Source organism: Heptranchias perlo, chromosome X (assembly GCF_035084215.1).
Source record: "Heptranchias perlo isolate sHepPer1 chromosome X, sHepPer1.hap1, whole genome shotgun sequence".
NCBI classification, from domain to species: Eukaryota; Metazoa; Chordata; class Chondrichthyes; order Hexanchiformes; family Hexanchidae; genus Heptranchias; species Heptranchias perlo.
Genome location: NC_090370.1, coordinates 6,223,013 through 6,250,473, shown reverse-complemented (window position 1 = coordinate 6,250,473; position 27,461 = coordinate 6,223,013). Strand labels below are relative to the sequence as shown.

Genomic DNA, 27,461 nt, shown 5'->3' with positions numbered 1-27,461 from the left:
TCAGAGACACTCGTGCAGAGTTTGTGTGGTCGTACAGTTTAAGCAGCTGACATGGCAGCACCAATGAAAAGTGCAGTGACATCTCTCAGTGACCCTCTCAGTCAGAGTACGAAATCCTCTCCCACAGCACAGCAAATCACAGCCGTCCAGGCCCAGGGAAGTGTTATTGCAGGCTCGACCTATGGTACCTGTGGTGCCCATTTTACTATTCACTGTACAGAAGTTGGGTGACTTCTCGAAGTAGACTAAGTCCTGGGGAGAGTGCGGTTTGTGAGCTGGGTTCTCGGGCTCCAGGTGGCGCATATCTGCTCGGGAAGCACGGTTACTGCCCTTGTTGCCGTAGATCACTCGGGAGGCTCCGTCAAAGCGGTCCTTCAACAAATTACCCACTGTCCGAAAGGTGGGGAGCCGCATCCAACAGGTTTTAACTGTACAAGAGCCAGACATTCCGTGGCACTTACACTCCTGTCTCATCTCGGCATGGACAGTCTGTGAAATTGATAAATATTGATCAGTATATATAAACAGTGCTGCTTATTAGAAAGTAATGATCCCCTGTCAGAACATTGCAGAACATTGCACTCTTGGCTCAACTATTGAAGATGCAACATATCTCGATCTAGTGAGACGGAGGGGATACTGCAGTCTGTACCAATGCATACATCTCACAAATACTAATAAACATTATGGGTGAAGTGCTTCAATATTATTTTAGTATACTGTCTGAATAGAACGATACTCTAATAGTAAAAAGAAAGAACTTGCATTTATATAGCGTCTTTCACAACCTCAGGACGCCTCATAGCGCTTTACAGCCAATGAAGTACTTTTTGAAGTGTAGTCACTGTTGTAATGTAGGAAATACAGTAGCCAATTTGCACAAGGAGAACTCCCCTTCTCTTTGAAATAGTGCCATGGGCTCTTTTACGTGCACCTGAGAGGGCAGACAGGGCCTCGGTTTAACATCTCAAGACAGCACCTCTGACAGTATAGCACTCCTTCACTACTGCACAGAAGTGTCAGCCTAGATTATGTCTCTGGAGTAGGACTTGAACCCATGACCTTCTGACTCAGAGGCAGAGTACTACCACAGAGTCATGGCTGAAACCGTGGTAGCAGTCTTTACATTTCATCCACGTCTGTTAGACTATCATATTATAACTCTGTACGTCTAGGGTCATTTTGGCACTGATAGGAACTCATTATTAATACCGAAGAACTGTGTACTATTACAGAGTCTAAATAGGATCAAAAAAAAACTAATCACAATTAATTCCAGAGTAACATTATCTAATGTATCTGGAGTAAGTAGGGAGAGTATTAAGGATGTAACTTTATTTTGAGATGGAGTAATATTGATTATATCATACACTGAGTTCCCACAGTTTTGGGCTTAACTACGAGCCTGTCATGTGGAACTTTGTCGAATGCTTTTTGGAAGTCAAGCTACACCATACTATAGGACTGACCACAGTCCACTTGTGATGACAGTTTCTCAAAAAATCAAGGCAGTTGGTGAGGCAGGGTCATCCCCTTCTGAATCAATGTTGAAATTATTATTGTACTAATAACCGTCACATTTATTCATGATAATTGATTCCATTATTTTACACAGTACTGAAGTAAGACTAAAGAGTCTGTAGTTGCATAGTGACCCGTTTTGTAAATGGACACTATGTTAACATATTTCCAGTCTGCTAACACTTCCCCAATGTTCATCGACCTTCAATGCCTCACAAATCTCTTTTATCGCTCTTGATACTCTGGTATAAATTCAATTTATCCCTGACGACTTGTTTTTTTTGAGCCCTTTAAGACCGTCTAAGAGAACTTCGATTGCATTTATATTAAAGTATTCAATTGTACTTAGGTTATGGCAGGTGGTCTGAGAATTTTTGTCCCTCTGGATCTGATTTGCAATCAGAAGGCTGTATATGGGACAATTTTTTGTTTGTTCAATCAGAAAATTGAGATTTATCCTTAGAACAGCTATATTTTTTATGGCTGACTGCAAGACTGTCTATCGGCAGAATGTGCAACAACTTCCTGTTCAAGGGCCCCGCCCTTCCTGTCCCGCATTGAACCGAGGAGAAAGTGACAGGTTTACGTGTGTTCTGGAAGTTGTGGTGTCAGAATAATATGCACAATGCCACAGGTGCAATCGAGGAGTTTCAATACACTAGTGTAAGACACAAGTGTGACTTGCACAGAGTGACACTGGTGCATTCTGGGAGTCTATTACATGGCTGAGCCTCTTCATTTAGACCCAGTAAAGAATGGACCTTGAGGAATCCAACAGAAGTCAAGTCCCAGATCCCAGACAGAATCTAGGGGAAACTTCTCTGAGGCATTTCTAAAATTAAACAACCAATTTAGTGGATACTTTGTTCTGTAACAGTTTTATGTGCTTGTGATGTTATAAATGTTTTTTTTTTCTAGCTGTATACACTCACCTGAGCGGAGAGAGAAAATGGTGGCTTAAAAACAGTATCAAGAGATTATTTTGAGTGATTTTTTAATTTGTTGGTTTTGTGGCATTTTCTGGTTTGTGAATGAAAGCTTTGGAGAGCAAAAAGAAATTGAAGGATTAGATTATTTGGTTACCTGCTGGTTATGCGTTTCACATTGGTACTTCTGGCTATTTTTGATTAGTTCACATTTAGTCAATTGGATATTTGCTTAATTTTCTGTTTGTTACTCATTTCTCATTGGTATTTTTTGGTATATTTGACCTGCTCCTATTTTAATTAATTGGTGAAATTGTAACAGATAAATGGTTATTTCAGTCATGATATTTTTTGTGGACCTTTCAGGTATGACAATTCTGCAGCCACATTTTCAGATGTGACACCTTTAAAATATGTGATACTAGAGATGCACTAGACACAATACTTTAACTATATAGCTAGAAATACTGGATCTCCCATGGCATTACTCATAGAAAATAAACATTAAATTGAGTACATAGTGCTTTTCTCACCTATTGTAGGTAAATAAGTAAAATAATTAATGAATAAATCTTTGCCTGTAATGTGTTTAGCTATGTAAATAAACATGCCTTTGTAAATCATTTCATAGTTTTACCTGTCAAAGTTACCTCAGATAGACTTCAAAAGTTCATGCTTTACTTTGTCTTGACATTCTAATACAAAATAAAAATCACGCTACCTTCAAAGGTCGTAATAATAGCTTCCCTGTGACCTAGTTCTGTCAACTGATGGAAAGGGAGGAATGGGCCTGACTTACAAACAGTAAGTCCTGCCACAATCTATAAATGGTCAGTCTTACTGTCAATCATAAAAAAATAATCTTGGTGTGTTATGCAGCCAATGTAGTCTCAGAAGGGAGGCAGCCTTAGGTGCAATTCTGGAGTTTTGTCCACAGTGCTTGCACAGAGTGACATGAGTGCATTCTGGGTATTCTAGTCTACTACCAGGTTGAGTGTCTTCATTCAGCTGACTTTGCTAGCTGTGGGAAGCCCTATGGCCTCAAGTTCTAGGTGCTTGAAAGAAGGGCAAGCCTCTGGAGGGAAACATTATTGGAGTGATTTCATACATAGGAAAGGCAACTGTATGGGTAAGTTTAATGCTTTTGTTGTGAATTGTATTTTTATTTGCAACCTTATTCAATACCATGTTCCTCAGGTCACTGACCAAACAAGATGGTAGCCAAAATAATTTTCAAGAAATATTCTGACTGATCTCATTAGAACATAAGAAATAGGAGCAGGAGTAGGCCATCTGGCCCCTTAAGCCTGCTCCGCCATTCAATAAGATCATGGCTGATCTTCTACCTCAACGCCATTTTCCTGCACTAATAAGAACATAAGAAATAGAAGCAGGAGTAGGATAAGAAATAGAAGCAGGAGTAGAGCATTAGTAATCTTTTCTTATCTTTTATTGGTAGGGTTCGACTGCTGATTCTTGATTGGTGATTTTCATTCCTGTTTAGTATGTTTCTTACCTGTTCAGTTGCGCTTTGTTAATGTTTTATGAAATGATACTTGAGCTAATCAGGTGCAAATATGATGTAGACTTCCAATTGTGAGACTTTTCAAGTTTAGCATTTTGACGTGACAGTGTGACACTTTGAAGTGGGACGTCGAAGTGTGCAAGGCTTTTTTATTATATATTTAATAGATGGCCTATGGTGTTCCTTCTGGAGAATCAGATGCTGTGCGGTTGCAATGGGTTGCTAGAGTGGGTTGGGGAGCACATAATCACTGAAAGAATTTGGAAAGAAGTTTGTAAGATCTCCCCAGAATTGGAAAAGACATTTCCCTAGAGACAGTAAAGTCAGTGCTTTTGGTTCCTGGAAAATAAGTAAAAGACTGTTTGCTTACCCACTGCATTACAATAAATACATTTAATTCCCTCACATCCCACACTTGCATAATTAAATCTCTGTTTCTAATATGAGGGAGCAGCACCTTTGCTGTCCATTTGTTTAGAACGTGGGTTTTTATAGTGACGGTTGAGGAATATATAATAATTAATCAGCATTTTTCCTTCTGTGCAACAGTACTTAATGTTACCAAAAGCTCTGCTTAAATAAACATGTTTAAATCAGGACTTTTATTCAGAACTCTCTCCAAACTTGAATAATGGCACAATCCTTCGTGTACTTGACACTATCTCTATAGGAATCAATTTGTTTTCCTTAGTTTTTTTTTTGAGTTTTAAGATAAACATCAAAAAAATTGCAGTGGTGTAACCATTCTGAATGATTTTTTTAAAATATAAGGACCTGCTCGGAGTCATTTCAACCCTCTCCACTTCAGCTGTTGCTTCTGTGCTTGCTAACGGTAGTTGTGAACGATCGGCTAATATATAGCGTACATCATTCTTGTTTTCCAATTTACCTCGGAAGAAGTTGGAAGTGTACATGCTTTACTTTGTGACCATTTATACCAAGAAAAAAAAAATTTTACGAGCTGCACGCAACGGCCCACTACCTTGTTGAGTCTCTTCAGTTGTGACTGTTAACTCTGTCAACCCCATAACCTTAACATTTAGATTCATCAGACAAGGGCAGTCCTCTGGTGTTGTTAGAGACATTTTGAACACGGAATATTTTAGGTGTAGGGTTGAATCACTTTTTTGTATTTTTATATCTTTATTGTGTTACGAACCTTGGCCCTGAATTTCCCATAGGGGTTGTCTTAATGTCCCACTGTAACTTCAGGAGATCAGCGGAACTCCCAGAGAAACAGTGTAAATGGTCTGTTGTGCTTTTTCTCCCGGGGTTCCTCTGGTCTCCTGCTGAGGTTGCAGCAGAAGATCGGGACAACCCTCCAGAGATTCAGGGCCCTTATTTCTAGTAGTAAGTCTTCAGCTTAGTGGAGAAACCATGATGGCGACAGAGATAATCTTCAAGAAATTATTCGGAGCAACTTGATTGCATGCTTTCTTTTGTGGGTAGATTTTGCTGACTCTCATGCTTGCTTTGTTGTTTTCATACGTCCTTAATAGTTCCTCATTCGTAGTTTTTCTACTTGCAGTCCATGTATTTTATTTGTACGCTCCCCACCTCTTCCATTGTGATTCATTGCTATTTTATGAATATGAAATTTGCATAAATAGGCAAGTATAATGCGATAGACAAAAGGCATGCTAGATGCAAAACGTATATACATAAAATAGAGAAATAGATTAAAGTGTATACTCTTCAAGGTGGCATTGTGTTGTCTATTTTCCATGTACTCTAACAGTTTAACTTGCTAATAAAGAAACTCCACTTCTCATTAAAACACAATCAGACAACTGGATATTTCAGCCTGATTGGAAATGTACGGCTAAACTACCAAATCAGACAATTAGATTTGTACAGAACTACTGCCATATTACCTTGTTACTGAGTATATGTCTATAACATCACAATAAATTAAATTATTCTGGTGGGGGGGGGAGGTTCATTCAAGTTTATACCCTGGTAAAAAGACCCCACTTAAAGGGGCAATTCTGCAGTCCCTCACTCCTAGCAGGAAGCCACACTTGCAGGGAATGCAGGTTGAAGAACTGGGGCTACAGAGTCATAGTCTTATCTCGACTGGTGCTCCACGTGGAAATATGGTATAAAGGTTACTATGTGTGGCTTAGCAGAATTACTGTCATTTAATGAGGTGCATTTCATTTATAAATCTGCAAAGACCAACTAATCCTCCAATGTTTCTCAACAGTATAATAATCCTTGATCCCACACACACATTCTTAAATTGATTCATAAAAAATTGGTACCAACAAACTGTCTCATGCTAGAGATGAGCTAATTGCTAAAGCTGAGTAGTTTTCAATGCAATTCATATAAATTTAGTTTTTGGAAGGCCAAGCATGTCTATTAAAGTTCAGAAGCTTACCAATTGCATTCATTCCATATTTACTGAGTAAATTTAGACATTTATCAGTAATCATCTAATGTTTCTTGTTATTAATAGTGTTTAAAATATATTACAACAAAATTAAATGTAATATTTGTTCAAATAGTTTCTATTAATTTACAGAAAATTAATTAAGTAATGAGTAATCAGATTCCTAAAGATAGATATAGTAATGTGTGATACCAGAATAGTATATATTCTTCTGGCACACGTTTTGTCCATTGCACTTCAGGCATCACACTTTTATATATGCAAATCGTGTCACACCTGCACCTCATTATCTCGTAGTTCATATTCATAACACTGGAACAAATCACAAGTGAACCAATGGGGAACATACTAATGAAAAGCAGATAAAGTGGATACATAAATCTCCAGTGAGAAACTATTGAGGATGTATGTAAACAACAAATCAACACTGAGAGTCCATAAAAGTTACTAATAAACAAAAGAAGGGGAACCAATGAAATAGCTTCCAAGTATTTTTGACCTTTCAGTTGCCATCTTGCTTTCTTCACTAAGCTGAGGACTTTCTACTGGAAATAAATCTTGTAACATAATAAAGACATAAAAATGTCAACATTTATAAGAAAATGATTATCTATACAATAACATTTTGTGTTTTTGAAATGCCTCGAACAATGTTTTTCCTTGGAGCCATGTGTCAGTCAGAGACGTCTGAGACTTGAGTCCATTTGGCTTCCCAGAACTATCACTGTCAGCTGGAGAGACTCCACAGGATAGCAGGCTACAAGCTCCAGTGGGAGGCTGGGCCTACAACTCCCAGAGTTATTACTGTGCTTTACAGCAAGTCTGCCCATTCACAGAAAGCACTAGGATTTGCTGCTTATAAGCCTTGTCCTCTCCTTCACCCCTGTTCATCTTACTGAGGATGAAAATCCTGAGGGAAGTCATTTTTAGCAGCAATAAAAGTAACCAGAAGTTCTTTTGTAACTTTGTTGAAATAAAATATAAATGACTATAGTGGAACTTTGCATTTTGAAATGTTGCCATTGTTTAATTTTGATTGATATTTTGTAATGCAATGTAAATGGTTATAGCAGCTACAGTTATTTTATTGATGAATTTGAGAAAGACACAAAGCAACCAAAGAAAACAATATAAGCAGCAAGTTTTGAAGTACTGGACCATTATTCAAGTTTACAACAAAGTTCTGAATAAAAAAGCATATATTTAAACATATTTGTTACTAATAGGTTCTCCTTAAATAAATTACTGTTATAGAAATATTTGGTTAAAAAGGAAAGGTGTTAATTAGTTTAATCTTATGTTTTATATTTCTTCGCCCTCACTGTAAAAACCCTCACCCTAAACAGATGCAACAGAGTGCTTATTTGATATCCTAGTAAAAGGAATACTTCCCCTCATGAGCCATGCAGAGATTTATTTACTTATCTATATAATTGTGGTATGTGAGGAACAAATTTATTTAGTTACTTGCAGTTGGTAAGGAAATTTTTATTCTCCAAGAATCAATCAAACACTTACTTCTTTGTCTCTAGATGTCAGCTGTGGCTCAGTTGGTCGCACTCTCGCCTCTGAGTCAGAAGACTGTGGGTTCAAGTTCCACTCCAGAGACTTGAGAACAAAATCTAGATGGACTCTTCAGTGCAGTACTGAGGGAGTGCTGCACTGCCGGAGGTGCTGTCTTTCAGATAAGATGTTAAACTGAGGCCCTGTCTGCCCTCTCGAGTGGCACTATTTTGAAGAGCAGGGGAGTTCTCCCTGGTGTCCTGGCCATTCCTCAACCAACATCATTAAAAACAGATTATCTGGTTATTTATCTCATTGCTGTATGTGGGATCTTGCTGTGCGCAAGTTGGCTGCCATGTTTCCTACATTACAACAGTGACTACACTTGATATGTTGAGTCCTCCGACCTTTGTCTCCAATTTAGGTGGCACTCTATCATTCATTATACTTAGCTGTGATTAGATTATCTCTCCCATGAGAATTTGTTCCCCGGCTGGTTCTCTCGCCTGGGAGGTCTGGTTCCCCCCAGTAAACAGAACACTTGCTTGTGGTGAGGAAGAATTTACAAACGAACAAGATATTTTTTGAATCTTCCCCAATACTATTTCGATCTTTTGGTCTCCTTCAGCACGAATATATTCTCAATATTTAAGCCAACGTAAAATAATTAGGCCTGACTCACTTACTGAGAATTAAATAGATAAATGGTTCTGTTTTAGGTATAAATGAATTCATTCAGTTTTGCGCTTAATTTATCTGCTGGCTTCATCTTTTCCCTCTTACTCCGTGTGTGACCACGTGAGGCCAACAAATTATGAACTAATTGAGTTCACCCGCCTCTCCCGCCAGCTGAACATTAAATAAATAAAAACAAAATACTGCGGATGCTGGAAATCTGAAAAAAATACAGAAAATGCTGGAAGACACTCAGCAGTCAGGCAGCATCTATGGAAATGAATAAAAGTGGTTGTGCTTCAGGTATCAACCGAGTCAGCAGCTCTTGCAGGTTTCATTTATGTCATGGCTACACGGTCCCCCGAACTGTGCGTGTGAAATAAACACTTCATTCAGTAGAGGTGCCCGTCCTGCTGGCCAAGTAAATACCTCTAGAAGATACACATTTAATCATAAAATCTCAGGGATTCAATTCATTCGTTGTGCAGGAGATGGAAATATTTGGTTTTTCTGCGCATTTTTAAGCACCATTGTGAGCTGTTTACTTTCTCCGTTTTAAGCTCCATTGTGAGCTGTTTACTTTCTCCTTTTTAAACTCTATTGTGAGCTGTTTACTTTCTCCTTTTTAAACTCTATTGTGAGCTGTTTACTTTCTCCTTTTTAAACTCTATTGTGAGCTGTTTACTTTGTCTTTTTTAAGCTCTATTGTGAGTTGTTTACTTTCTCCTTTTTAAGCTCTATTGTGAGCTGTTTGCGTTCTCCTTTATAAGCTCTATTGTGAGCTGTTTACTTTCTCCTTTTTAAGCTCTATTGTGAGCTGTTTACTTTCTCCTTTTTAAGCTCTATTGTGAGCTGTTCACTCTCTCCTTTTTAAACTCTATTGTGAGCTGTTTACTTTCTCCTTTTTTAAACTCTATTGTGAGCTGTTTACTTTCTCCTTTATAAGCTCTATTGTGAGCTGTTTACTTTCTCCTTTTTTAAACTCTATTGTGAGCTGTTTACTTTCTCCTTTTTAAACCCTATTGTGAGCTGTTTACTTTCTCCTTTTTAAACTCGATTGTGAGCTGTTTACTTTCTCCTTTTTAAACTCTATTGTGAGCTGTTTACTTTCTCCGTTTTAAACTCTATTGTGAGCTGTTTACTCTCTCCTTTACAAGCTCTATTGTGAGCTGTTTACTTTCTCCTTTTTAAGCTCTATTGTGAGCTGTTTACTTTCTCCTTTATAAGCTCTATTGTGAGCTGTTTACATTCTCCTTTTTAAGCTCTATTGTGAGCTGTTTACTCTCTCCTTTACAAGCTCTATTGTGAGCTGTTTACTTTCTCCTTTATAAGCTCTATTGTGAGCTGTTTACTTTCTCCGTTTTAAACTCTATTGTGAGCTGTTTACTCTCTCCTTTATAAGCTCTATTGTGAGCTGTTTACTTTGTCTTTTTTAAGCTCTATTGTGAGTTGTTTACTTTCTCCTTTTTAAGCTCTATTGTGAGCTGTTTGCGTTCTCCTTTATAAGCTCTATTGTGAGCTGTTTACTTTCTCCTTTTTAAGCTCTATTGTGAGCTGTTTACTTTCTCCTTTTTAAGCTCTATTGTGAGCTGTTCACTCTCTCCTTTTTAAACTCTATTGTGAGCTGTTTACTTTCTCCTTTATAAGCTCTATTGTGAGCTGTTTACTTTCTCCTTTTTAAGCTCTATTGTGAGCTGTTTACTTTCTCCTTTTTAAGCTCTATTGTGAGCTGTTTACTTTCTCCTTTTTAAACTCTATTGTAAGCTGTTTACTTTCTCCTTTTTAAACCCTATTGTGAGCTGTTTACTCTCTCCTTTTTACGCTCTATTCTGAGCTGTTTACTCTCTCCTTTTTACGCTCTATTGTGAGCTGTTTACTCTCTCCTTTTTAAGCTCTATTGTGAGCTGTTTATTTTCTCCTTTTTATGCTCTATTGTGAGCTGTTTACTCTCTCCTTTATAAGCTCTATTGTGAGCTGTTTACTTTCTCCTTTATAAGCTCTATTGTGAGCTGTTTACTTTCTCCTTTTTAAGCTCTATTGTGAGCTGTTTACTCTCTCCTTTACAAGCTCTATTGTGAGCTGTTTACCTTCTCCTTTATAAGCTCTATTGTGAGCTGTTTACTTTCTCCGTTTTAAACTCTATAGTGAGCTGTTTACTCTCTCCTTTATAAGCTCTATTGTGAGCTGTTTATTTTGTCTTTTTTAAGCTCTATTGTGAGTTGTTTACTTTCTCCTTTTTAAGCTCTATTGTGAGCTGTTTACTTTCTCCTTTATAAGCTCTATTGTGAGCTGTTTACTTTCTCCTTTTTAAGCTCTATTGTGAGCTGTTTACTTTCTCCTTTTTAAACCCTATTGTGAGCTGTTTACTTTCTCCTTTTTTAAGCTCTATTGTGAGCTGTTTACTCTCTCCTTTTTACGCTCTATTGTGAGCTGTTTACTCTCTCCTTTTTACGCTCTATTGTGAGCTGTTTACTCTCTCCTTTTTAAGCTCTATTGTGAGCTGTTTATTTTCTCCTTTTTATGCTCTATTGTGAGCTGTTTACTCTCTCCTTTATAAGCTCTATTGTGAGCTGTTTACTTTCTCCTTTTTAAACCCTATTGTGAGCTGTTTACTTTCTCCTTTTTTAAGCTCTATTGTGAGCTGTTTACTCTCTCCTTTTTACGCTCTATTGTGAGCTGTTTACTCTCTCCTTTTTACGCTCTATTGTGAGCTGTTTACTCTCTCCTTTTTAAGCTCTATTGTGAGCTGTTTACTCTCTCCTTTTTAAGCTCTATTGTGAGCTGTTTACTCTCTCCTTTTTATGCTCTATTGTGAGCTGTTTACTTTCTCCTTTTCAAACCCTATTGTGAGCTGTTTACTCTCTCCTTTTTAAGCTCTATCGTGAGCTGTTTACTTTCTCCTTTATAAGCTCTATTGTGAGCTGTTTACTTTCTCCTTTTTAAACCCTATTGTGAGCTGTTTACTTTCTCCTTTTTTAAACTCTATTGTGAGCTGTTTACTTTCTCCTTTATAAGCTCTATTGTGAGCTGTTTACTTTCTCCTTTTTTAAACCCTATTGTGAGCTGTTTACTTTCTCCTTTTTAAGCTCTATTGTGAGCTGTTTACTTTCTCCTTTTTAAGCTCTATTGTGAGCTGTTTACTTTCTCCTTTATAAGCTCTATTGTGAGCTGTTTACTTTCTCCTTTATAAGCTCTATTGTGAGCTGTTTACTTTCTCCTTTTTAAACCCTATTGTGAGCTGTTTACTTTCTCCTTTTTGAAGCTCTATTGTGAGCTATTTACTTTCTCCTTTATAAGCTCTATTGTGAGCTGTTTACTTTCTCCTTTTTAAGCTCTATTGTGAGCTGTTTACTTTCTCCTTTATAAGCTCTATTGTGAGCTGTTTACTTTCTCCTTTATAAGCTCTATTGTGAGCTGTTTACTTTCTCCTTTTTAAACCCTATTGTGAGCTGTTTACTTTCTCCTTTTTGAAGCTCTATTGTGAGCTATTTACTTTCTCCTTTATAAGCTCTATTGTGAGCTGTTTACTTTCTCCTTTTTAAGCTTTATTTTGTGAGCTGTTTACATTCTCCTTGTTTAAGCTCTATTGTGAGCTGTTTACTTTCTCCTTTTTTAAACCCTATTGTGAGCTGTTTACTCTCTCCTTTTTAAGCTCTATTGTGAACAGTTCTCTTCCTTTCCCTGCGTTTTTTTTAATTCTCCATTGTGCGCCTTTTTTCAATGTCCAGCTCTATTGTCAAGCTCTATTGTGCGCTTTTATGCCTTTCCAGGTATTGCTTGTTTCAAGCCTCATAGTGCGAGGTTTTCCCCATTTTGCCGCTTTTTTTTGCAAGCATGCTCGCTGTTTTTATTCTTTTGCCGCTTTTTTTTCAAGCCGCGTTGTTTTTCCTCCATCTGTTTTTTCAAGCTGCATTATGCGCTTTTTTCCCTTCTGCAGCTCTTTTTTAAGCTCCATTGTGCGCTGTTGTTTTGTGCCGTGTTTTTTCAAGCTATTCCCCAGATTCCCCACACTTTTTAACGGCCTATTGCTCAACTCTTTTTTTCTTCAATTTCATTTTCTCTGCTTTTTATTTGACTCCCGTTCACCATTGTCTTTTTCTCTCCTATTAACAACCCAGATTCTTAGTATCCTAATCTGCACACCAGCTCCTCATTGCTCCATTTTTCCCAAATAGTCACTACGCCATTACTTCCTCCACTCCTCAGTCCTCCTCCCTTCACTGCTCTTCCCCAACTACTCCTGTCTGCCACAATTCTGTCACAATCTGATATCTGTGCCACAGTTTAGAAAAAAAGTATAAAGAATCAAAGGCAGCCATTTGCAATGTACAGTTAAACTTCTCAGTAGCAGAAAATACCAAAATCACAATGTCTGCAGCTTGGCAATCACGCGTTTAAAAAAAAGACGAACAAAGTTAAGGTTGTGACATACAGGTTGAACAGCAACTGAATTCTGAATGTTACCTAATAGCAATTAAACTTTGTGGCCTTAAAGGGACACAGCTTCGTCTAACACGGGCCTTTCATATTTCAGATATGAAATATAAAGTGTATTTTAAAAAGAGGCAGTCATTTAATGCTGGTTTCTTCTGACCTAGAGCTGGAAATTTTCGAGCACCTGCCAATTTATGAACTTTCCGTACCAATGGCAATTAACCTCTAACTGACCCCAGTATGTCCCTTGTGGACAGAGATTGGATTTGTGTGGCCTTAAAGGGGCCGGCTTGGTTAAACAACACTACACATTAGCAGCAGCAGTCTAATATATTGCGCATTACATGGTATAACAATCCTGCAAGCAGATCATCTGACTTACCACGAGCAATGCCATGGGAGATCGGCTTTTTTAAGATGATAAATATTGTGCCTGTCAAGGTGAAAGCTGCCAGTGATGGGAATTGAACAGTTTTTTTTTCCATTTGGTGTCAACATCAAAAAGTCATAGCACAATTACAGAGTAGAATTTCCTTTATCCCTGCAATGTGCCTCAGTCCAACTTCAGAATAACACCCTCTACTACACCAGTGTGACATTGTTTTTCCAATTCCTACACCAGTCACCTGATGGCCTTTGGCCGAGATTTCAGATGTGAGTGCAAATTGGTGCCCATTATGAATGAAGTTGAGACCGCCATAACAAGGAATATTTACAGCTGGTAAAGAGAGAGAAGGCTTTTGTTTCAGCAGCCTGGGCCACATTCAAGCTCAGGTTGTAGAGTCGTAGTACCACTAATCTAATTCCCCAGAAGGCTAATTTTATTTAGTAATTAAAATGCTGTAGCAATTACAAGTCTATTTGCATAAGGAGATACAAGAGCGATGCTACATTGGGCAGTGGTGTCCAACTTACGGCCCTATGGCCGCATGCGGTCCCTGAGCCCTGGGAATCTTGCTCTCAAATCCCAGATAAGTCAATCCCATTTGCGCTTATATTTCTTGTCGCTGCTTTGTCCTGTTTGAATTTTGCGGGCCTGGTGGTTTGGAAAGGGTTGTTTTCAGCGCTGTTAGTATCCGCAACTTGAGATAGATGCAAATTAATGGGAATGTGGATTGAAATTTAGAGGTGGCCTTTGAGGCTCCATGGTATGCACCAATGTAGCCCACAGACAAAGGGTTGAACACCCTTGACCCTTGTGTATTAAAATAACGCCTTGTTAATGAAAATAGAAAATAGCTACCAGTTGTCCCCCATCAAAGCTACACCTATCTGCAATTTCTCTATGAGTCTGTTATTCCAGGTACTTGCTTGAGATCCGTACCTGTTTATACAAAGATGGGGAGCCAGAAGACCCCAGTTATACTTCTGACTGCTTACTGTATCGCTGTCTCAGGGGCAGCAGCACTCTGAACATAATGGCTCCTGCCACCTGAATTCGCCTGAAATCTTAATATTAGCTAAGAGCTGAGGATCCCGTCAGCACTCTGCCAACATTAAAAATATATTTTTAAACTTCCCAGGTAATGGATCACCTGGGAACTTTTTCATGTTTGCTTATACTGCACCAAGTGTGAAGCCAGAATAGTGTGAAAGTATCTGCTCACGGTGGTCTTGCACTGAGGGGGTGCTGTACTGTTGGAGGTGCGCCCTTTCAGATGAGACCTTAAACAAAAGCATCACCTGCCTGTTCAGGGCGATATAAAAGATCCCATGACACTATTCAAAGATTCTCCTGATGTATTAGCCAACATTTATCCCTCAACTAACGCCACTAAAACATATGATCAGGCCATTTATCTCATTACTGCTGGTGGCACCTTGCTGTGTTCAAATTGGCTGCCGCCTTTCCCTACATTAGAACAGTGACTCCACTTCAAAGGCACTTTATTGGCTGGGAAGCGCTTGGGGAAGCGAAAGGTGCTATATAAATGCAAGTTCTTTCTTTGCAGGGATAAGTTCAAATAGGGCAACTTCATACACGGGCTTTCACTACACAATTTGTGCCGACTTGAAACTAAAACCCTTTTGCATCAATGTACAACGTGTGGGACAACTGGCCGAGAGGGCATATGGAAACAGGTCGAAAAATGATTCTGCCTGACTCGCACCCGTGTCAGGTTTTGCAGATAGATACTTCACCCAAGTAATAAATATCACCAAATAATAAAATAATGATACTAATCAGTGAGAATAGCAATAAAGTAATAACACTAAGAATTTCAACGATTATAATAAAGGAGTGCTGATAAGTACTGTTTACTGCCGCAAGAGGAACGGGGAACTGTTAAAAGTGCCAAGTAATTCTAAGTGAATATAACGCTAATTTGAATGAGGCGCTGTTGTGACGGGAGGGCGAACGCTCAGAGCGGCTGCAGGTAACGTTCATCCTACTGGTAGCAACCAATAATGTCACGTCTGTGGTGCAGTGATGTGTTGTGATACATTGCATCGTCACGCTCTACCGTTTGGCGAACAAACGACAAACATTTGCTACTGTTTCATGGGCACAGTGCTTCTTTAATATGTTTCGTTCTTTTTATGTAAGGGATTTTATAACTGAAGACCTAAATCATGTCAGTTTTGCAAGAAATTGTAGTAGCTGTATTTTGAATTCAACACATTGCAATTATCAATCTCCTGACCTGCCACTTATCCAGTAAGTAAATTCTGGAGTAAATCTTCATATTATTTAAATGTAACCAGGGTCCATGCATGGGCTCCTAGATGAAGCAAATGACTTCTAAAGTTATGTGAATCAATCTTTGTTTATTGCTAGTCCTTCGGTCAGACTCTTAAATACGTTTCAGTTATTCATCTCGTTGTTAGAAGATTCTATTATTCTTTTGTCATATCTCATGTACTGAAATCATGTAATTATTACCAGTCTGCCAGCCTCGTTGTTGTGCAGGTTGGTCAGATATCGCAGGTCTCTGCCCCTTTCGCTTGAATCCACGAACTCGCGGCCGAAGACGCGGCCGAATTCGATGTTGTCGCTGCACCCACCCCAGTGCCAATCCGGCCCGCCAGGTCCCCGCCGCCGGTAATCGCAGGTACACGATTCGATGGAGCCCTCAGAACAGGAGCGGGACACCGAATGAGTCACCGCCGCGCTGGTTAGGGCGAAGATGAAGGCCGTCTCTCGGCAACCTACAGGGGACAAGGATCGAAATGTTAGAGAAAGAAACACAGAGCAAGAATCGGAAAGAGAGAAAATGGGGCAAACACCGAGAAATACATTTACAAATAGAGAGAGACAGGGAGCAAGAAATACATGGAATGGAGACAGACAGAAATGGGGAGCCAGAGAATTTCCGAGATGGAGAAGCAGAGAGACACACAAACACAAAAATGGAGAACCAGAAAGAGAGACAGATATGGAGAACAGAGTGAAAGAGAGAGATATAGATAAGGTGAAAGTGAGCGGGACAGAGCCGGAGATGTAGGAAATCAAGAGCGAGAGACGCATAGATGTAGTGAAACGCCGATATGGAGGAGCAGAGCGAGGGGCATAGAGAGACATGGAGGTACAGAGCCGCGAGATACACACATGTAGATAAGCAGAGAAACACAATGATACGGAGAAACGGGGCGAGAGAGAGAGAGACACACACACAGCGATATGGAGAATGAAAGTGCGAGAGGTACACACCAACATTCACCGGACACATGTGCTTCAAGTCAACCAGTTGGTTTCCACTCTCTGAAGGGAGAGACCTGAGAGATTAGTGTCGGATCCCAGACCGGCTCAAGTCACCCTTTCAGACCGGGCTGCCAATATCTAACCAGGTCCAGTTGGCCTATCCCACAAGAACGCGATTTGGTAACTCTAAAGTACGAAAGTTCAGCTCCTCGTCACACAACCCGTCATATCTGATCGGCTTCCAATGTTAGACCGGTTTCCTATTCCAGAACCGGGTTAGTAGCTTCCCTGGTTGTTGTTGGTGGTGGTGGTGCGAGAACATTAATAACGGATTAGCTAATGGACCTTTTTTAATTCTTTATAGGGCGGGTCCTAACATTTAAGAGTCTGTACCTGTCGTGCAGAATTATATTTCACGACACCCCCACCACCACGTGTGTCATTGACCGGCTTAATTTCAAACTCAGACCAGACCCTGTTACAGTTAGAGATCTGCATTAAAAAATATTTTGGCCAAATACTTCTGCAAGGTTCGTCTGGTCGGGGTTATTATGTCAGACCTCCTTATAAATGTTTGTACACCAGGCTAGTCTGAAATGAGCCTAGTGCGCTGGCTCGGTGTTCATTGGACTTCCAATCCAATCCGGCTTAGGCAGACTGATCTCAAATAGGACGTCCATTATGGATCGGGATTTAGCCGGGCACAGCCATCCGGTTTTCCTGACAAAGGTTTCTTTATGGACCCAGTCTGATGTGGGTTGGGGTGACCCCATTATCCTGATCAGGGTCCCCATATTGGCCCGGACTGGACTGGACTGGGCTGGACAGAGTGGCCCCATTATCCGGATCAGGGTTCCCATATGGACCTGGACTGGGCAGAGTGGCCCTATTATCCGGATCAGGGTTCCCACATGGACCCGGACTGAGCTGGACAGAGTGGCCCTATTATCCTGATCAGGATCCCCATATGGACCCGGACTGGACTGGACAGGGCAGAATGGCCCATTATCCTGATCAGGGTTCCCATATGGACTCGGACTGGACTGGGAAGAGTAGCGCCATTATCCTGACTGGGGTTTCTACATGGACCTGGTCTGGGCCGGGCTTTACAGCTGGAGGTTCCCCGACTGGGATGGATACACTGCTCCCGCTCACTCTAAATGGGGCTAGACTAGGCGAGCCTACCTCGGTTGACGATCTTGCCGAAGATGTTGGGGGTTTGGGATGTTGGACAGTTCCAGCGTCGGTTACGGAATTGCCATTTGCACTCTCTGATGGCGTTCTGCAGGCCCCCGGTAATGCTGTGTAATATCCCCGGGTTCTGGCGGATCAATTTCCTCTGCTTTCTGCTCAGTAGCTGCAAACTCGGATCCAAAACCAGCTGAACGTATTTCGAGTCGGTCAGCAAATTAGAGGAAGAAGCAATGTTTACAATTCCCCTGAAACATAGAAATAAAAGAAATAATCAAAACATAAATGATTAATGCTAAAACAATGAAGTGGTTATGGTGACCCACAATATGCAATGATACAGATTAACAATCTCAGAATTTGTCCATTTCTCAACATTAGTTAAAGAATAACAATACATTCGCACCTGTTTGGAGTTTTCTGTTAAAGATGCGACTCGCTGTTTTATTTTTAAACAAACTTTATTATGATTTTTGTTCATTAAAAACTTACCACCATCTCCCACTGTTATTTACTGCCAGGGTGTTGGAGAGTGAGGTGAACGCCAGAAACCACAGAGTCTTCAGTCCCAGAACTAATGTCATGGTGCTGTTAATCAGGAATGGTCTATATATATATATATATATATATACACGGGATTTGTTGCCTCCGCCAAAAAAGAATGAAGTTTTTGAGAAGGCAAATTTCAGTGGAACAGGTAGCCTTTGCCAATCAATGGGATCGCCGGCACCCTCCAAACTGATCACAGAAGCTTCATAACTGGGGCTTCCTGCCTCTTATAAGTTTGTATGAAGAGCTAAAAAAAAGTGTCGGACAAGCCTCCGAGTTTAGAGGAACAATGGCAGAAACGCGACACATTCTTCCCTTATTGCCTGCGAGATCGGACCCAAGAGCTTTCCATCAATCTGTCCATCATCCGCCGGCTGAAAGACAGCAGATTAAAACGGTTAATGTCCATGTAAAACCACTTCAATCCTATTGTTCAATAACTTTCGGGGACGGCAACACGCCACTTCTATGTAACTCTGTGTAACTGAACCAATCCTACAGCAATCAGGCTCATTTATTACAACATTGAGACAAATGTTTCTTCAAATAATATTTTTTTAAATCTCATTTTCAAATAACCAGGACACAATGAGAGGATTCTCAGAAGATTCGCGTCCTGAGGAATCTTTTCTCGTGTTGCTTCCTATACTATTTACCAGGAGCATTTTCAAACTGTGTTTCACATTAGCTGGGAGTCGCCGCCAGATCCCAGGGTTTAAATGACTCCTGACGCCTCTGTCGCGGCTTCGAGTTTTTTTTTGGCTGAAAAGTGAAGTTTGCTGAAGGTCATCGTCAGTTTGTTCGGAGCTGTCACAGGCAGAGCCAGTTCGCTCTGTTTTCTTTCAGACGCAACTTTCCTTTGAGTAATGTGTTTAATTTTAAAAAAGGACAAACAAACAAATAAAGAATAAAGTAGCCATTCCCGCCCCCCTCATTTAATCCCATAATATCACCGACCAGAAAGCGTCTTTAGTGTGGCTGTTGAACAGTCTGTGATATATATATATATATATGTAATGGTCCAATCTATTGTGACTGTATCTGTGCTAAAGTGGAACGATTTATACTTCTCATCCGCATTTCCACAAAATATAATTAATTTCAAATAAATTTGATAAAATGGTCAACATGTAACAACCAGTCTCCCTCATTATTGTTTTTTTTTGCAGCTTGTTTGGGTTGATTATTGGGATTTGTCCTGAAGTTGCAGACTGATATCATTGCTGTGGAGGTTCACCGAAAGTGCAGAGCCTGGTCTCCTTTAAAAGGAAGTTCCGTCATCTTTAACCGTTATTGTTCCGTCTTAACTCTCCCTCCCTCCCACCAGCCAGAGAGCAATTTCTGAAATGACAGCAAATGGGCGGTTACCTGAATGTTTAATTGTCTGTCAGATTGTGATGACAGTTCCTGGTGGGCCCCACAATATCATTTCATTATGAGTTAAAGATTAGTAAACACTTTGAAACAATGCGCATTATAAATACCTACAGTAGTGGTTATATTATTTATAACTATATATAATATGCTCCCTTTTGACAGATTGGTGAGCAGTTCATTAACAAGTGGAAGCTGCGACTTATAGTTTTGTTTAAACCGTATTACATCATCACAGTTTGCCAAAGCTCAGCTTTAGCAGATTAGCGATACCCGATTATTTAAAATGTCAATATATTGTTACTAAGGGGTTTGAAAAAAGTGAACAATATGAAGTATTAGTTTGTCTCCGTGTGTCCTGGTCCTGATTATAACTGTCCTCGGGATGGCGCTCTCGGGCTGTCAGAGCAACGCAGAGGGTCGAGGGGCCGTTCAATAAAGTGTCACTACATCAATTCGAGATAACTTTCCCCATAAAGAAAATATACGAAACACTCAAAATTCTCTAGTATATAAAAATAAAAACTAAAACAGAGACAATCCAACATTATTTGATTGTACGTAAAGATTGTCCAGCTTTTGTTGTTCCAAAAACAGATCGATGCAGATACTATCAAGTGACATAAATATATTAAACAAGAAAATGCAAACAATTTACTCAGAATCCGTGTTAAGTGCATCTCCAGTATACATGTGGCGCTTGTGTGTTTAATTCTAGAAATAAGAAGCGAGCCGGGGTCAGTTTTTAACAATGAATACTATATTGGAACATTTAGCATTAATAATAATATTTGAAATCCACATGCTATTAAACAGATTGATCCGTGTCTTGCAAAATTAGAGACAGACATTGTGTTTCTCAGCTTCAATTGTTTGTCGAATGGCACAAGGTTATAGAGGTGTACAGGGTACAGTGTTCCCAGGTAGCGGTGTGTACAACATGTTTCCGGATTACAATGTTTTATAAGTGTTTGTGTACATTCAGAATTTCGGTGTCATAATCTTAAAGATTTACCTCCTAATAGTTTATCTGTTCAGAATCCACCCGCTGTGTACCTAATAGATAATGGTGTGACAGCATGTTATCTATTGTCGCGTTTGCATGTTTTATAGATAGATTCCTTCAGCACTGTGAAGTGATGTAGCCACGGGCCCTATGCTTATGTAGAGAGAAATGCAGCGTTTAAAATGCGCGCTACATTAACTAGTTGCTGTTATCTACCCACACTATGTGTGTACAATACAGACCCTAAATTAGTCCCAGAAGACACTTGTGTTTTTTAGATCTGTCTTGATCCATTTATACGTTTAAAGAATTATGTACTTCGCTTACTTTTGTAACTGTTTTAGTTACAAAATTAGTTGCCCTCTCCTGCACAGACACGCATAACGATCTGAGTAAACACGGCGTGTATGCCGCCATGTGATAGATGAACGAATTGGATTCTAATCTTAACTTTACTGATTCTTTGACCATTGTATACAACCACGAAGGTGATATTTCACTTTACAGTGGAGGACATTAAAATATAATACACAAAGAATGAAAATGCCAAAAAGCTTACGTTATACACCATTAAACTCTCAGTCTAGTAATTTCCAAGGAATAAACAGAAAAATATGGCATGGCGTGATAAACCCTTTCCATTTCTCTTTCATATAACAGAAAGACCTCCATAACACATTTGTGCCTTTGCTGCTCCTGAGTTATGAGCTTCCACACTGGTGAAAACACAATGACGATTCGCAATCACTCAATGCCATCGACTTCATACGGTTCTGTTTATAGATGACACCAATGCTACCTCCTGTATAAGGTGCTGTTTATAGATGACACCCAGTGTTACCTCCTGTATACGATGCTCTTTATAGATGACACCCAATGCTACCTCCTGTATACGGTGCTGTTTATAGATGACACCCAGTGCTACCTCCTGTATAAGTTGCTGTTTATAGATGACACCCAGTGCTACCTCCTGTATAAGTTGCTGTTTATAGATGACACCCAGTGCTACCTCCTGTATAAGGTGCTGTTTATAGATGACACCCAGTGCTACCTCCTGTATACGATCCTCTTTATAGATGACACCCAGTGCTACCTCCTGTAGACGGTGCTGTTTATAGATGACACCCAGTATTACCTCCTGTATACGGTGCTCTTTATAGATGACACCCAGTGTTACCTCCTGTAGACGGTGCTGTTTATAGATGACACCCAGTGTTACCTCCTGTATACAATGCTGTTTATAGATGACACCCAGTCCACCTCCTGTATAAGGTGCTGTTTATAGATGAAACCCAGTGCTATCTCCTGTATAAGGTGCTGTTTATAGATGACACCCAGTGCTATCTCCTGTATACGATGCCCTTTATCGATGACACCCAGTGCTACCTCCTGTATAGGGTGCTGTTTATAGATGACACCCAGTATTACCTCCTGTATACCGTGCTGTTTATAGATGACACCCAGTGTTACCTCCTGTATAAGTTGCTGTTTATAGATGACACCCAGTATTACCTCCTGTATACGGTGCTGTTTATAGATGACACCCAGTGTTACCTCCTGTATACGGTGCTGTTTATAGATGACACCCAGTGCTACCTCCGGTATAAGTTGCTGTTTATAGATGACACCCAGTGCTACCTCCTGTATAAGGTGCTGTTTATAGATGACACCCAGTGTTACCTCCTGTATATGGTGCTGTTTATAGATGACACCCAGTGTTACCTCCTGTATACGGTGCTGTTTATAGATGACACCCAGTGTTACCTCCTGTATACGGTGCTGTTTATAGATGACACCCAGTGCTACCTCCTGTATAGGGTGCTGTTTATAGATGACACCCAGTGTTACCTCCTGTATGGGGTGCTGTTTCTCGATGAGTAGTGGTGAGTGGTTGTTTTTCAGACTGGAGGGAAGTATGCAGTGGTGTCCCCCAGGAGTCGATGTTTGGACCACTGCTCTTTTTGCTATATATTAGTGACCTGGACTTGGGTATACAGGGTTTAATTTCAAAGCTTGCGGATGACACGAAACTCGGAAAGGTAGTCAACAGTGAGGGAGATAGTAACAGACTTCAGGAGGACATAGGCATACTGGTGAAATGGGCAGATACATGGCAGATGCAATTTAATGCAGAGAAGTGTGCAGGGATGCATTTTGGTAGGAAGAATGAGGAAAGGCAGTATAGAGTAAATGGTGCAATTTTAAAGGGGGTGCAGCAACAGAGAGATCTGGGGGTATAGGTACACAAATCTTTGAGGGTGGCAGGACAAGTTGAGAAGTCTGTTAAAAAGGCCCATGGGATCCATGGCTTCATTAATAGAGGCATGGAGTACAAAAGCAAGGAAGTTACGCTAAACATTTATAAAACACTGGTTAGGCCCCAGCTGGAGTATTGTGTCCAGTTCTGGTCACCACACTTTACGAAGGATGTCAAGGCCTTGGAGAGGATGCAGAGGAGTTTTACTAGAATGATACCAGAGATGAAAGACTTCAGTTACATGGAGAGACTGGAGAATCTGGGGGTTTTCTTCTTGGAGCAGAGAAAGTTAAGGGGAGATTTGATAGAAATGTTCAAAATTATGAAGGATTTTGATAGAGTAAATAAGGAGAAACGGTTTCCAGTGGCAGAAGGGTCAGTAACCAAAAGACACAGATTTAAGGTAACTGGCAAAAGAGCCAGAGGTGACATGAGGAGAATTTTTTTTACGCAGCGAGTTGTAATGATCTGCAATGCGCTGCCTGAAAAGGTGGTGGAAGCAGATTCAATAATAAATTTCAAAAGGGAATTGGATAAATACTTGAAGGGGACAATTTGCAGAGCAATGAGCAGTGAAGTGGGACTAATTGGACAGCAGTTTCAAAGAGCCAGCACAGGCACAATGGGCCAAATGGCCTCCTTCTGTGCTGTATCATTCTATGACTCTATGACACCCAATGCTTCCTCTTGTATCTAGTGTGGTTTATAAATGGCACCCAGTCTACCTCCTGTAGACGGTGCTGTTTATAGATGACACCCAGTATTACCTCCTGTATACGATGCTCTTTATAGATGACACCCAGTGCTACCTCCTGTATAAGGTGCTGTTTATAGATGACACCCAGTGCTACCTCCTGTATAAGGTGCTGTTTATAGATGACACCCTGTCTACATCCTGTATACGGTGCTGTTTATAGATGACACCCAGTGTTACCTCCTGTATAAGGTGCTGTTTATAGATGACACCCTGTCTACCTCCTGTATACGGTGCTGTTTGTAGATGACACCCAGTCTACCTCCTGTATACGGTGCTGTTTGTAGATGACACCCAGTCCACCTCCTGTATAAGGTGCTGTTTATAGATGACACCCAGTCTACCTCCTGTATACGGTGCTGTTTGTAGATGACACCCAGTCCACCTCCTGTATAAGGTGCTGTTTATAGATGACACCCAGTCTACCTCCTGTATACGGTGCTGTTTGTAGATGACACCCAGTCCACCTCCTGTATAAGGTGCTGTTTATAGATGACACCCATTCTACCTCCTGTATACGGTGCTGTTTGTAGATGACACCCAGTGCTACCTCCTGTATACGGTGCTATTTATAGATGACACCCAGTCCACCTCCTGTATAAGGTGCTGTTTATAGATGACACCCAGTCTACCTCCTGTATAAGGTGCTGTTTGTAGATGACACCCAGTGCTACCACTTGTATACAGTTCTACAATTTCTTCTTGCTGTCTGTAACTAAATGTGGGGTATTATTTGTCTTGCTGGAAAGTGAGCTTGACAGAAGCATGCTGTCAAGAGATATTACACTTAATTGTTTCTCACTATTATTTTTAGAAGTTTCACCTTATCACTGTCTGGGTGGGTCACCTCTTTGGAAAATGGCCTCAAAAGTGTGTCAGGCAATGTTTATAATGTGAGCATGAATTTGTAATTATGCAATACTTTCTTCCTGTTAGACAAAATATAATCGTGATATGATCCAGTAGGTTCAGGGTAGAATTATCAGGACAGTATTTTATCTGACAGCTAATTCGGGAGTGTTAATTCATAGACTCGCACCTCAATAAGTAACAGCTTTGAAGTTATATTAGTGGTTTATGGCTTTCTCGGTAACAACGAATCACGTGAACTACCTTCTCAATAACACACTTTTCGCCAGGGCAATGATACCAGACCTCTGGTATAACGTACTTTGGTCCCTCCGTTAGACCATACCCGCTCTGTGACACGATTTCTGTAGTAGTAAATATAGAGATAATTTTCTGGTTCAATATATTGGTTGATTCAGTGGCACTTTATTAATATAATTCAATATTTCCATTCATTGCTTGATTCAGAATGGAAGAGAAATGCTGTGTATACAACTGATGGAGCATTTTCCTGACTTTATAGTCAATACTTTCCTGGCTGTCTACACGGTTTTATACAGTTTAAACCCTTCAGTGTGATACTTTAAGTAAATTAACTGACAAATGGAAGCACAACGGTGCCAATATGGAAAGCTAAGACTTTCCCTGATGGTGATGAGTATGAAGAATTATTGAGTGTTTAGCTGGCACATTATGATACTGCCCATTTTACGATGATCGGATATTTATTTCCCTGCTGTAATAAAGATGTATCAGGAACTACACGGTATTTGGGTGCCTGGTGAGATGTTGGTAACGTGTATTGGCAATGTATTTAGTAGGGCAGCGATGTTGTGTGCAGGTAAGTAATAGGTTTTAAATCTCAGCGAGTAGAAATGAGTCTCATCTGTGGGTCTATCTGGAATGTTACTTGAAAGGCAATTATTGGCTGATAACAATTGGAATGACTAACTCCGTGTGCCTTCAATCTCCATTTACCAAGTCTGTTATTCTGGCTATAGTGCGGGATGAGACCTGTGGTGTATAATTTATTGATGCCTTCTTGTAAACGACCTCACAAACTAATAAAAGTTCTCTAGTCTAGCCTCAGGAAGATCTTGTTTGCTGGGCGTGTTGGTGACAATTCCGAGTTTAATTTGCTGTTTAAGGGGCTGCAGTAGCCTCCACTACTGAGCCGTGGCTGTTACTGTCACTGTCCGTACAATTTCACACAGATACTCTCCTCCCAGCAATACCATCTGCCCGGGGAGCAATTGGTGATGGATAGTTTTGTTTACGGTAAAATACGAGGGTGTTTGGGGAGATAATGTTGCATCTAACAGCCGACAAGCGCGACCTTTTCTTCATCCCTGTTAAAAGATTGTGCCATTGTGTTGTGTTCGTGGTTGCAAGGGTGGAATTAAATTGAAATGAGGAATTTCAGATTGTTGCAGGGAAAGAGGCCACCGCCAAGCCGGATTTTGGAAACGCTTATTGCTTTCGGTTTGTTTCTGAAGCTCTTTCTCAGGTTTTTTTTTATCAAGTGCAATCTGAAAGGACTCGGCCGTTTCCCTCGGCTCAATCATGCAAATAAACGGATTACTATTCAATCCATTTAGGGACCCCTTTGTAATGCGTCAGCTTTTAAAGATCCGGGCTCAAATTAGTTTCAAAACAGTCTTAAATATGAGTGGAATTAAATGCAATTCAGATGTGAAAATTTAGAACTCATAAAATTAGGGTGGAATTTCAAATATTATTTTTGTTTTTTGCTACTCTTATATTGTGAGGATTTCAGTGTAGAAACGAAGGTAGAGAAAGAAGCGCCCGACTTCGATATTAATAATCTTCCAGTTATCGTCGTTCATTCGGAAAACTATAATTGAAAGAATAGAGAAAATATATTGGATGTAGATTGACAATTGTATCTGCTGTGTGCACATATCAAATATATACATGAGTATATACAAGTTATGTATGTATAAAAATATATACGTTAGTATATACGAGTTATGTATGTATATCAAATATATACTTGAGTATATACAAGTGTATGTATATCAAATATACACATTAGCATATACAAGTGTATATGTATCAAATATATATATTGGTATATACAAATTGTGTGCATATCAAATATATACGTTAGTATATACAAGTTATGTATGTATATCAAATATATACATTCGTATATACAAGTGTATGTATATCAAATATACGCATCAGCATATACAAGTATATGTATATTAAATATATACATTAGTATATACAAGTTATGTATGTATATCAAATATATATATTTAAGTGCTTTTATGTCTGCACATGTATTTATATATGTATCTGTTAGTCTGTGCCTTGTATCTATGTCTGTTTGTCGGTCTGGTCCGTCGGTCTGTGTCTATATATATCAATCTATCTTTGTCTGGTCTATTTGTCTAAACGTCTGTCTTCCTCTGTCATGATTTTAGATGCCATTAATATAACATGGTGGGGGGGGGGGAGATTTGCCGCTGATCCCTATTTTCAACCCCGGTTACCTTCACATCATGTGCGAATTCACTTAATCTCAATCTAAACGTTTCTGCTTAACTCCGAATGCTGATCTGGGGAGATGTAGATCAGACTCGGCTCAAACCTCAGTCCAGTCCTGGATTATCTGTTTGCCTTTTCCTACCTGGAGTTATTCTGCGATCCGGCTCCGACCCTCCTCCCACCCAACCCACCCCCCACACCTCACTAAATCTGATCTCGTTATTTTATTTCCAATGCCCATTTCATAACTCTGACCCTCCTCCACTTATTCCCAGCTCCGAATGCCCTTTCCCACTCCTGATTGCCGTTCCCTGGCACCGAGCCCCTTGTTCCAGGCCAGACTCC

General features: G+C 40.0%; 1 protein-coding gene across 2 annotated transcripts; it reads right to left on the bottom strand.

The window, feature by feature from the left end:
• wnt1 (wingless-type MMTV integration site family, member 1) lies at positions 1–21,509 on the bottom strand. 2 transcript variants are annotated; one of them, XM_067976632.1, is made up of 5 exons: positions 21,491–21,509; positions 18,306–18,387; positions 17,808–18,061; positions 15,864–16,129; positions 1–489 (listed from the first exon to the last, which is right to left on the bottom strand). In XM_067976632.1, exons 1-5 carry the CDS (start codon positions 21,507–21,509, stop codon positions 1–3), a joined length of 1,110 nt encoding a protein of 369 aa, XP_067832733.1. The 2 variants fall into 2 exon arrangements, with proteins under 2 accessions (XP_067832733.1, XP_067832731.1); XM_067976630.1 differs by lacking the exon at positions 21,491–21,509 and having other exon boundaries at positions 18,306–18,397.
• Positions 21,510–27,461: the final 5,952 nt, after the last annotated feature.